The 12,559-nt window shown below is 36.4% G+C and overlaps 1 protein-coding gene across 3 annotated transcripts in view; it reads left to right on the top strand.

The window, feature by feature from the left end:
* LOC148954836 (translation initiation factor eIF2B subunit beta-like) overlaps positions 1-12,179 on the top strand; it is a 68,877-nt gene extending 56,698 nt beyond the window's left edge. For 2 of the 3 annotated variants that reach the window (XM_089107961.1, XM_089107962.1), the window contains exons 5-7: positions 8,917-9,114; positions 10,644-10,837; positions 12,061-12,179. In XM_089107961.1, the coding sequence (XP_088964087.1) occupies positions 8,917-9,114; positions 10,644-10,837; positions 12,061-12,130 (462 nt within the window). In that variant the 3' untranslated portion in view covers positions 12,131-12,179. The remainder of the gene's footprint in view (positions 1-8,916; positions 9,115-10,643; positions 10,838-12,060) is intronic. The other variant, XM_089107963.1, reaches the window with a different exon arrangement.
* Positions 12,180-12,559: the final 380 nt, after the last annotated feature.

Raw genomic sequence — 12,559 nt, 5'->3', positions numbered from 1 at the left:
TAAATTACTGTTGACATCCAAGAAAAACAACAGATAAATTGACTAACAGTCATAATTGTCCAAGAAATATCCATCAATGTGAGAAAAATCCTGTTTTTTCAAGTGAGAAAAATCCTGTTTTTTCATTCTCACTGACAAAAACCATAAAAACATGCATAAATTATGTAATGTCACGAGTCGTTAGGTCATTCCTACTGGTACTGAGCAAGTAAGACAATTAAAAAGAATTTCGTATGTAAATTCTGGCAAAACCCCCAGTGTAAAATTTTACCTAGGAAGTTCACCCCTTGAAACTTTCATCTCCACAGAAAATTATCCTTGTGTACCCCTCCCCCTTCCAAAAATATTTTTATACTTCCCAAATAATAAATACTATAGGCCTACATAAACAATGGGCAAACTCCATAACTTCAGCCCTTTCCCCAGGGGATGGGGAGGGTCATGTTATATCTAAAGATATAGTTTTTGGTTCTTTCAACTATACTGAACAAAATGGCTATCTCAAAACTTTTTATCAGACAATCTTGGGGGGAAAGTGGCCTGGGGGGGGGCTAGTTTGCCCTCCAATCTTTTTGGTCACTTAAAAAGGATACTAGAGCTTTTAATTTCTGTAAGAGTAAGCCCTCTCTCGATATTTTAGGACCATTGCTTTGATACGATCACCCCTGGAAAAAATCAACAAAGAAACAAATAAACACACATCCATAATCTTTCTTCTGGCAAAAGAAAAAGAAAAACAAAATTCCACATTTTTTCAAATGGGAGCTTGAAACCTCTGCAGTAGGATTCTCTGATATGTAAAATCTGATGGAATGATTTTCATTAAGATTCCTTGACTTTTTGGGGATGCTCCCCCTTGTTCTAAAATCAGGCAAATTTTCTCAGGTTCGTAGTCTTTGATGGGCAACACTAAACTTTATGGATCTCTTGAATCAGCAACAGCCAGTTCTTTTGATGAATTTTTTTATATCAAAATTCCCCTTTTTTAGAGTTTTGTTTACTATTGATCCGAGTAGCTCCTTACTTACAGTTGGTTGCTGCGTCCTGTTTGATAAATAAGAAACGATGCTTTATGAGGAGACAAAAATAAAAATTTTGGCTCCATTATAAATGTTGCTCATTTCTGGAGGAAAATGTATGTTTTGTTAAGTTTGTTGAGTAATCTTTTGAGTTGTGAGGCCAATGATCATACAGTATACTATTAACTTTTGTTTATTTATCTATCACAGTAAACATGATTTTGTGTACAGATAACATTGTCAGCCCAAATTCATTCTTTTTTCATCGTTGGTTCTTTATTAGCCCCTTTGTGCTTTTTTTTAGGTCAAAGGCTGTTTTAGGTTAGTTTTTTAGGTCTTTGTTGATGTTTTTATGCTAAAATTGATTTTAGGAAAACAATTTTTGGGGCTAATTTTAAGGAGTAGATATATTCTTCAATACTAAAATAAAAATATTTTCAGAAAAAATTTGTGTGCCAAAAAGTCATACCATGCTGTCTTAATTAAAACATTTGTGAAAAATGCAGTTTTTTCGGTTATAAAATTTTTATCCCTTCTTTTTATTTATGAAAATGGATGTTAATATTTAGATAATCCTGTAGTCATAGATAATATTTCCACTTATGATATCTAACATCTTTGTATTATCATTTTAGATTTTTAAATTTTGTTTCTCCCAAAATTGATTTGAAGCAGCTATCTCTCAGAAGAACTTTGAAAACTGCATTATACACAACAAAAAAAGCCGTTTTCTATACCAGCTCTACTCTATATTAATTATACTCTAAATTAGTAATTATCTCAACATAACCGCCCACAAAAAATCCGAATTTACGTAGTATTTACAAAAAACAAATGTGATCGCAATAAATAACTAGCTTACAACTTTTATACACTTCCGCAAAATAAAGGACGCACGAGTTTTGATTTGTGTGCCCAAAAGTCATTACCATGCTGTCAAAATTAACACATTTGAGAAAAAATGCATTTTTTGTTATAAAAAAAACTTTTTCTTATTTGTTCCTTCTTTTTTTTATGGAAATTGATGTTAATCTCAGATCTGCCTGCAGCCATAGATATCATTTCAATTTATGAAATTGAAAATCCAATTCAAATTACGGTTTTGGTCAGTTAGCATCAGATTCCCATGGAATGTTTCTTCTTAACTCGCAGCGTCATTCATATCCGACATCACTCAGGTTTAATTTCTCGCAGGTGTTTAGGCAAACAAATAAAGCAAAATTTAGTTTGAGTCATATGGTTATGGTTCAAAGGTATGGAATTCTATTCCTCTTGATATTAGAGAGTGAGCTGATTACCGGCAGTTTCACAGAATGGTGAAGTTTATCTCCGATGGTTGACTTTGGTTTTATTTACCTTGTTTATATTTGGGCAGTTGTCCAAGAGGCTTGTTGTTTTTTCTTGTCTTTTTTTTTCATTTAATTTGTTACCGGTGTTTAATATTTTGTTGTAATTTTCAATGCGCTCAATTATGCCACCGGGCGTGTGCGCAGGTGTAGTATTATGTATGTTTCATAAATAAAATATCTGTATCTGTAATGTCTTTGTATTGTCATTTTAGATTTGGAAACTATCAATCGATGAAAATGGTATTACAAAAGTGGATTTTCTAGCTGACCTGACTAGACACCAAAAGAGTGTGAATGTTGTCAGGTTTTCTCCAGATTCAGAATCATTTAATGAATACAGCTATCATAGAAACATTAAAAAAATGCACTAAAAGGCGCTGTTTTTACATGAAAACTTTTTCACATGAAAACACTTCTCTATATTTTATTAAAAGCACTTGTAAAAAAAAGGAACAAAGGAGTTACTAAGTCTGTTTGTGCGGCACGAGACGGGCATAAGTTTGCTTTTGCTTCTGGTATTTGCGCGGACAGGCATTTTAGGTGGTAATATTGTCCTATGTACAGGACTAGACAATAAAAACTGGCCAAAACGAATCATCAGCTGGAAATGGCGATCGCGAAGGCTTGGTATTTCAAGTGACTTCAGAGCGGAGTTGTAATCTACATATTTGTCGCAAAGAATGATCTTTACAGCTCGTTTCTGGATCCCCTGCAAATCATCAGTTAAGTAATCTATGTGATGAATTTGTGGGCCCCAAACGCGACACGCATATTCAAGAATTGGTCGAATAGAAGTGGGGTACGCTATTTTCAGCTGATACACCGCAAAGCATAGGCGCCACATCGCCACCAGTGTTCGCATAACATTTTGTCCCTCCTTAACCAGCTCTTGTACATGAATAGAGAACGAACAGTCCACACTAAAGGTGACGCCCAAGATAGTCACGCACGAAGCAGAAGGGAACAAAGTCGCGGGGCAGGTAAAATCGTGTTTAAGTGGGTTGAACCTCAAAACCTTTGATTTCTTCTCATTAATTTGAAGACTGTTCGCAGTACACTGTGATTTAAACTGATCGAAAAAATTTGGGTCGAACTGGGCTACAGCTTGCGAATCCTTTACGTGGTATTTAAGAAGCGCAGACAAATCATCGAAGAATTTAAAACGATCATCAAAGTCAGAAAGTACATAGTTGATAACAGCCAGGAAAAGAAGAGCTGCTAATTTGGTACCTTGTGGGGCGCCACATGTAATTTCCACCCATTCTGATTCAATATCACCGGCAAAAAGGGCGTACACTTTTTGATACCTGTGACGTAAGAAATCAACTACTAATTGGAGGATGTGCTTACGGGCACCCATTAACTTGAGATTCTGGGCGGCAAGAGGGTGCTTAATCAAATCAAATGCCTTTCGGTAGTCTACCAGAAGTAAATCTACAAACGAGCTTCCAAACTCTGACTATTCAACTACTAGGTGATAAAGCCGTACTAAATAAACAGACGTGCTGCATCCCTTGAAGCAACCATACTGAAAGGGGTCAAGTGACGATGAAATATCCATGAGAAATTTACGATATATGAAAGATTCTGCGACTTTAGCAAAGTTTGGTACGATCAAAATAGGTCTTAACTGATCACATGTCTTAGGTTCTTTAGTTTTGGGTATTACGCGGACATAGACCCGCTTCCAACCATAGGGAAAGGTTTGTTCACTGAAGCACTGATTGATGATCGATGCCAATGGTTTGGCTAAAAACAAGGCATATTCGCGAATAAGTTTGACCGGCAACTCACCAGGGTAGGAAGAGCAATTCGGTTTTAGTTTTTTAAGTTCTTTAAAAACAGTAAATTTGGTAAACTTTTTTATTTCGTCAGTTTCACAATCGACTAAGAGATCAACCAGTTCGGCCTCTGTAATTGAGGGGTAGGTGGTACAAATGCCAGCAAAGAACTCGTTTACGTCTGAAGCGCTCATTTGAGATCCGTCAGGCTTGGGTATTTTTAGCTCACTGTTAACTGACTTGCCAGTCATTTGTTTCACTGTGGAATGCCACTTCCGACTGCTACTTTGGAGAAGGGGTACTACCTTTTCCCGAACATAATTTCTTCGCTTGAAACGATTGACGGCCACGATTCGACTTCTAAGTTTCGCCGCCGCGGCTATTTGTCCGGAACTGTGCAGCTTGCACCTCATCTTGATCATTTGTTTGAGATCGCTTGTTATCCATGGTTTATCGGACTCACTTACCACTACAACTTTAGTGGGAAAAAACTTGTGAAACATCTCTGACAGAAGAGAGTTAAACTGCTGAACTTTGCTATTCAGGTTTACTATAGAACACAGGTCGTCGAAGCAGTAAATCCCGATCCACCGACCGAAATCGCAGATTGATTGAGAGTTAAGCGGACGAATAGTCACTTTGGTTCTCTTTGGCTTTGGTTGGTTATTGTTGGCTTGCCAGAGAATTACATAATGATCTGAACTCTGGAGAGGACCTAACGACCGAGGGGAGTAATAATTGTCACTCATGTTTGTAAAAATTTTGTCTAGAGTACTGCCACTCTGGTGCGTAGCAATGGTAACTACCTGCTTCAGATCAAGGACACTAGATACTCATTGTCTGTTCGTCTGGTTAAAATCGCCAGCTCTTATGAAGCCAGGATAGGCATGGGCACGACGAAGTTTATCAATGTAGGTCTGTAAGTAGCTGATAAGCTCTTTCCAATTTTTTGCACTCTCTGGGTAATACACAGATGCAATTATCAAACATGAGAACTTTTTTGATAGTTTGGATGGCTTTCACTCTACCCAGATATCTTCGTGACACGAATCGGTTGGTATATTTAACAGCTTAGATGAAATGTAATTACGAATATAGATACTAACGCCACCACCTTTTCTACTCAAGCCTCTATCACGGCAAGTGTTGAAATAGCTAGTGTAGCCTTTTATTCTACCCATTTCATCAGTGATATCCCAGCATTCGGTAATTGCGGCAATAGGAACACTCACTTCTCTCAGCAGTATCTCCATCTCATCAACTTTATTTGTTAAGGATCGGGCATTACACAGAATGAAATTTGGAAGCTTTGCCTGAGCTGATAACTGTTCAGGACGTAATAGCGGGGTAATTCCTAGCTCCAAATGGTGAATTCCTAGCTTCAGGCGATGATGGTATTATTCTACTTTGATTTTATTTAGTTTTAATATATATATATATATATATATATATATATATATATATATATATATATATATATATATATATATATATATATATATATATATATATATATCAGTTCTCATTTGGCATTTGACCAGTGAACATCTATGTGATGTTAAGCCGGATTAACTTTTGAATACATTACCGGGGAATACAGTGACCGTCAGTGATTAAAAAAAGTTTCGCAACAAGTGAAATTAAAGATTGTTATTTATGCTTGATTGGATTGAGTTTTCATTTGGATTGAATTATTTCATTTGGATAATTAGAAGGTGTTTATTGGAAAGTGGGGGGACTTAAAAAATCCCCCCTTGCGGGTAAGTCATTGTTTTGTGACTTTACATTGAGATTCAATTACGCTTAGAACTACGATGGCTGAAAGTGAAAAAATTATTTCGAATCCGTTACTGAATTGTGTAACGAGAGCACTAACAGATGGAATAAAATCGGAGTGTATCGTAAAAGCGTGTGTTGCTTTCTATACACACGAAGATTTTATAAAGGCAAAGCGAATCCTTCATACCGAGTTGAATATTACGAATCGTCTTGTGACCTACTCTAAAGATGAAGACAATATCGTTGAAATGTGCAAAATTCTAGTTTCAGCTGCGAAAAATAATATGAGCATGCCAAAATTTGTCGTCTTTAACCCCTGCTCGGTTCCGGTCATCGGAGATGCGGTGAATGCAACAGTTACTGCCAAAGTAAATGAACTCTCTCGGAAGCTTGATAATTTTTTGGCCACCCAGTCCGCTCCAGCCACCAGTATTTTCACAAGCAGTCGTAGTGCACCTGAAACGTCCAAGCCCAGAAACTCTACCTATTCTGTTGTCTTGAAAAATCCCCCCAAGGAGCTCGAAATGTCCCTGAAGATATAAACTGTGAAGGACAAAAAAATCTAATCCCGAATAGTACGAAGACTGAACAGTGCGGAAAATCCCGTTCTTTCAAAGTGTATTTTGACACTATCAGTGAGCTCCAGCAATTTCTGAGTGTTTCGGTGATTATCGGCTACGAGCGTCTACCTGCTGATCCGTTTAAGTTCTTGCCAAGACGATGCTATAACTGTCACAAAATCGGTCACCTCGCTTCCCAGTGTACGGCTGAACCTTTATGCTCTAGACGTGGCTCAAGTGAACATCGTTCTACGCGAGATGAACCATGCAGACAGCCGACATTTGCGTTGAATGCAAAATCGGCAGTCACATGTGTTACAGTGTAAAATGTCCCTCAAATAGTAATCCACAAAAGAAATGACTTCTGAAGCTTCTGCAGTTAAATGTTTATCGTGGAACATTAATGGCTCGTTCGCGAATAAAATTCCAATCTTAGATGTTGTTTTTGAGCAAAATGAAGTTGTCTGTTTTCAAGAACATTTCGTCACAAGCCGCAGTAAAAGTATTCTTAGTTTTAATAGTTCAGTATCGGTTTATTCAGTTTCAGCGAAGCAGCTAAGTGGAAAAGGGCGACCCTCCGGTGGTATTGCCACTTTTGTTCGTTCGACTCTAAGATCTAGTGTATTTGAAGTTAATGATAATTTTCTGGCGATTCGTGTTGAGGGCTGTGTTTTTATTAATGTATATTTGCCTACAAATTACCATGATGAGCGTTCCGAGCGTGCTTTTACTTATTCTAGTGATAAACTCGGCCAGTGTTTAACCGTATTAGATCCTTAAGCCTTCAATGCATATTAGTTGGTGACTTCAATTGCGACTTGAATGAACCGCTCTTCTCTAGGTCTTTACGTTCTACGTTGTTGCTTAGTATTTTTGGAGACCAGTTTGATCTCAAGTGCAAAGATTTAAATTTTACACATGTACACACCTCAATGTCCGCATCAGATCTCGATCACGTCGTTGCGTCCGCAAATCTCAGGATTTCGCCTGTCATGGTTGTGCTTGATTTTCAGCTGTCTGATCACTTACCAATACAGTTCTCAGCCGAGATTCCTTGCCATACCTCAGATACACAAACGCAAACAACTTCAAAAACACCTCCTAGGTCTCGCCATGATTGGCGTAAAATTAACTCTGTTTTATTTCAAGAAGAAGCCGCCAGAGTCCTTAGTAAGATCCGTGTCCCTTTCCATCTTCTCTCTGGATTAACTGCTCTTTCAAGGGAGGAAACACAACTATCAGTTGACTTTTATTGTGCAGAAATTGGCCATGCCCTTCGCTGTGCTGAAAAAGCTGCCGTCCCTCTAAGTAGACCCCATCATCATACCCTTCCTGGCTGGTCTGAAAATTCAGAGTTAGTGGATACCCATTCTAAGTCTGAATTTTGGCTTCAACTTTGGGTTTCTTGTGGACAACCCCGTTCGAGGGTAGTCAATTCAATCCGCCTGCTCACAAAAAGAAAATTCGCAAAGGAGCTAAAAGCTCACAGAAAAAAGATGACTGATATCGAATCTACACGGGCCAAAATTAATCCTTCTCTCCTTTGGCGTTTTCTTTCCTCTAAAAGCGATGAGTTTTTATCCGCATCTGCTATCCCTGATTCTGAATGGTACGCATATTATGGGTCAGAATTTTCGCCTCCTGACCCAGCCCTCCTCAGTTCTTACTATCAAATGTATCAGAAACAAACAATTGGTGTTAGGGTTCGAGGCAAAATGATGTACCCCTAGCATGAGTATGCTGTACTTGTTTAAATAATAATACTGATTGGATTAATTCCATGCGTTCTTGCAAAGCAACACAGCATTAGAATGTGCACATTATGCATTGCAGAAGCAGCTATCTTAAAAGTAACAACCTTTATTAGGTGACTGTAAAGAGAGAATAAACTTGGTTTTAAACGGTTTAACAAATCTTATTCAGCCTTCCGATATGCTATGTTTCAGTCCCATGCTTGACTACTGTCACCACCTTGGTTCCATATTAACTTCGGTCACAGACTTGTCTTCCCATTCTTCTAAACTTTTCCATCAGTAAAAAAAAACATACTACGCCTTGTCTAATCTACTTTTATCTATTTATAATCAACTATTCTATCTGGCTAGAATGAGACAGTGTATTTTGAGACCGTCTTTAAGGAACTATCATTTTATGTTTAATAAAATATTCTTCTTGGGACTTATCATTTTAAAATTATCAAGGGTTGGATAAATACAATGTTTAACCGACGGCAGTTAAACAAAACTAAATTATTGATCTTACGTCAATTCTTCTGGCAAAGCCTGTAAAAAGAGTGTGTATCATCAGGAAAAGCAATACAAATAAAAATGAACATGCCATCTATCCCACTAGTTCTACGATGTTACGTCTTTGTTGTGTATTTATAATCTTGGTAGTACATAATCAACTAGTGTTAACTTTGTTGTAGGACTCAGAGATGGTTAAAGCCTTTTCAAGTCGTCAGTCCCTCCGAGTTGTTGTAGTACCCCACAGCAATGTTTTCGCGATGATGCCTAGAATTACTACTATAGTTGTTGAGCCTCAAGCTGTTTATGCTAACGGTGGTTTTATGGCAGTTTCTGGAATGCACGTCATAGCTTTAGCTGCTTTACACTATTCTAAAACGGTATTTATTCATTTTCAAGCTAAGTAAATTATGGAAAGTCACATGGCTTGGTATTTTGCAACAGGAGTTATCGTTTGGCAGAACAATACTCTCTCCTAGGCTTGCATTTTTTTTTTTTCTTCTTTGCTAATATTGGAAAAAAGCTCGTGTAATCCAATTGTGTCAAAAATTATGACACACTAAGGTTGTTTAAAAATTGCCCCCCAGTTACTTTCGACCATTAAAAAGGGCACTAGTCCTTTCAATTTCAAATTCGAATGACTCCTTTTTGAAGTTTCTACGACAACGCTTTCTATAAAAACCTTATATGTCCCCAGCAGTAGGTTCGCCCAAGCAGTATTCTCGACAAAATATACAGTATGTCCCTTTTCCCTTCTTATCTCTTTTAACTCGCCTTTTTTCCTTTTACATTGCTTGAAATACCCTTTGCTTTGCCAGCAGTAAATTTCAATTTTATGAATTTAGCTTTCAATGACGTTCCGATTTTACCTAAGAAACCAACCATATCTACTTCAAGTTTGATTTTTTCAAGGAATTCAAATGCAAGTAATGAATTTTTTTCCGTAATGTAATATTTTTTTCCTCATAAAAGGCCTGATGGGATGCAATATGAGTATTAGCAGACCCCTTGTGCAGTTTCATCTTAAAAGATGAAACGTAATTGTTGTGCAGCTTCATGCTATTTGAAAAATTTCATGGCTAGCCAAAACAAAATTATTTTGACATTTATAGTTCTTTCAGATTTGTATTGATTTTCATAAGGTATTTCAGCTAGATTTAACTTATTCATTTTTCTTTTCTTTCGAATTAAATCAAACTCATTTTCTACAAAATATCTTGGATTCCTATCTTTAGGAAGAGAAACATAAGAGTGGATTGTATCCTTTGAAAGTTTCCTTGTGATTCTCTCTCCTTCAAGGAAAATCGGTACGGGAAGTTGAAAAAGTTGTCAGAATAATTGAAAATTAGAATATTCTGACTTTTAAGAGACCCCCCTCTTATCCCGCCCCTTTCCCATTCTTAGGAAATCACATACTCCCGTATCAACATCTAACAAAACGCGATTTAAAAATTGTGATTTTTGTGAGCGAGTTTTTTATAATAACAAAAAAAGTAATTCCTGGGGGGGGGGGAGAATTCAACCCGGCTCTGGATATTTTAACGCTAAACCCGAATATCTCTACGAAACGTAGTTCTCTACAATATACAGTCTCTTCCTTTTCCCTTCCTGTTTCTCGGTCCTTGCCTTTTTTTCTGTTTTCATTATTAATTTGACGTATTATTAAATTTTGGAACATCTGTGCTGAATTTGTACCCTATCAAATTACACCAAAGTTTAGAGTTTAAGAAAAAGTTGCATAGGTGTACAGGTTTGGGGAAAAGGTTCTAAATCTTCTAAAGTTATGTCACCCATTGCAATACTGCTGGGGCTGCCATTTAGATTTTTTTCAATTTCTATTTATCAAGTTACTCTGTTAATTTTATTTCCACACCATAACTGAGACTATATCCATTATTGTTTATTGTAGTTCCTTGTTTGTGGACCGACAACAAAATACTCTCCCAAATATGGTACCGCCCGCGATGAGGCTTTTGACAAGATACAACCTGCTGATGATATGCTTCCATCGATGGATAAAAATCTGCTTGGTCAGGCCTATGCATTGAACAGTCTTTACGACTATGTTCCACCAGAACTCGTTACTTTGTTCATTACTGAAACGTAAGCTTATTACTTCCAGTCTTCGTTACTTGACATCAAAGAACTTTTGTTCTTTAGTTTGGCTGAGCGTTATCCCTTCTTTTTATTTAAGGCTTTTGTGTTAAAGTAGCTTGTTAGATAATTCTAATTAGTAAAATCCAATGTCAAATATTTTAATAACATATGAAATTGTTTTTAGGATGATTTTCACAGTTTGTTCTAATTTCACACAAGTTAGACCGTTCTAAGCCAAGACTGGGCCCTGGGACACATTCCTTCATCCCCCTCCCTCAACTTATTAACCATTTTTAAGGCAAATATCTGCATTAAGAAAAGACCTCACATGGAGTCCCATAGACTCCCCTCCCCCTTTATGACCCTGCAAAAACTTCTAACCATTGGTTAAATATACTATCAGTTTTTTTTATTTATAAAGCAAAGATATAGTCCAAGAGAAAAAACACATTTATATCGCCATCTTGGCACCTCTATACCCACACTCTCTATAATTCTTAGTATAATCAAGGACCTATTTGCGCTGTACGATAACCCGACCCCAGCGAATAAGCAAAGCAAGGCACCCCAGACCTTGAAGTGTATTTTTTGCTAGCTAAGAGGCGTATTAGCTTTTGTACTTGAAAAACAATTTGAGAATAATTTATACGGAATCTTTGGGGCCAACTGAACTCTGGATTTTAAAGTTTTCTGTATTCTAAAATAAGGTTAATGATGGCAATTTATAGTAATATGAAGTAAATTAAAAAATACTTTAGTTATTATGTGATTCTTATTGACAAATGTACGCGTAAATCACCCTTATAATGAAGGAAATATACTGAGAAAAAAATCCTTCATCGAGTGTACGAATAATCTCGTTATGAATTTTTTAGTTACTAATGATCTTCACTGCGTTAAGAAGAAATCAGGTTGTGCGAACCTTTACCAATTTTGAATTCTGAGCTGGTAACATATAGTTCAACTGAATTATTTACTTAGTTAGGAAGAGCATAAACAATTAAGAAAATTAACATCACTTCTGGGTTATCTTATATGTGCTTGCTCAAGCTAATGGTTTAAGTTTCTGGCGCACATAAAAACTAATTTTAAATATGACCAAATAAAAAGCATACCGAATATCGCTAGTTTTCTTGTTGTTTAACAAAGTAACTGTTCTGTGGTTGCTAGTTTTTTTTTTTTATCCCCTCCTTATTATATTGATGTTTAACTTGTTTTTTTTCTTACAGAGGTGATCACCCACCCGGCTATTGCTACAGAATCGTAAGAGAAATTTATGGCACAGAAGAAGACTTTTAGTCGAATTTTACCTTGATTTTTTTTTTTTTTTCTTAAATCGGAAAAAGGATATATGTCTTTATCTACTTTATTGTGATAGCGAGGACGTACAGGCTTTGTCTACCGTTAATTGAGTTGATAATTATATAAAGCCAAAAAGCGAAGTAACATCAGCTTTAAGAAAAACGACAGAGAAAACTTATTTTTTGAAAATGTTACATAGTGAAATGTTTATGCTTGTCGAGGCAGACATACTCAGAATTTGGGGTGTAAATTATTATCTTCTGTTTAGTATAGGCCCTTCATAGTTATGGCACTTTGTCTTTTTTCAGAAACCATGTTCAAAAAGTTAATATATATTACATATACATATAAATATATATTACGTATGTATTATATTATAAAAATCATATTCATGTAATTCAAATTCTCAGCAAAAGTTGGATCAAT

Source organism: Artemia sp. Qi Xiang Cuo, chromosome 2 (assembly GCF_049724085.1).
Source record: "Artemia sp. Qi Xiang Cuo chromosome 2, ASM4972408v1, whole genome shotgun sequence".
In the NCBI taxonomy this organism is placed as follows: domain Eukaryota; kingdom Metazoa; phylum Arthropoda; class Branchiopoda; order Anostraca; family Artemiidae; genus Artemia; species Artemia sp. Qi Xiang Cuo.
Note: the sequence above shows the minus strand (reverse complement) of the source record. Positions and strands in the feature narration are given on the sequence as shown.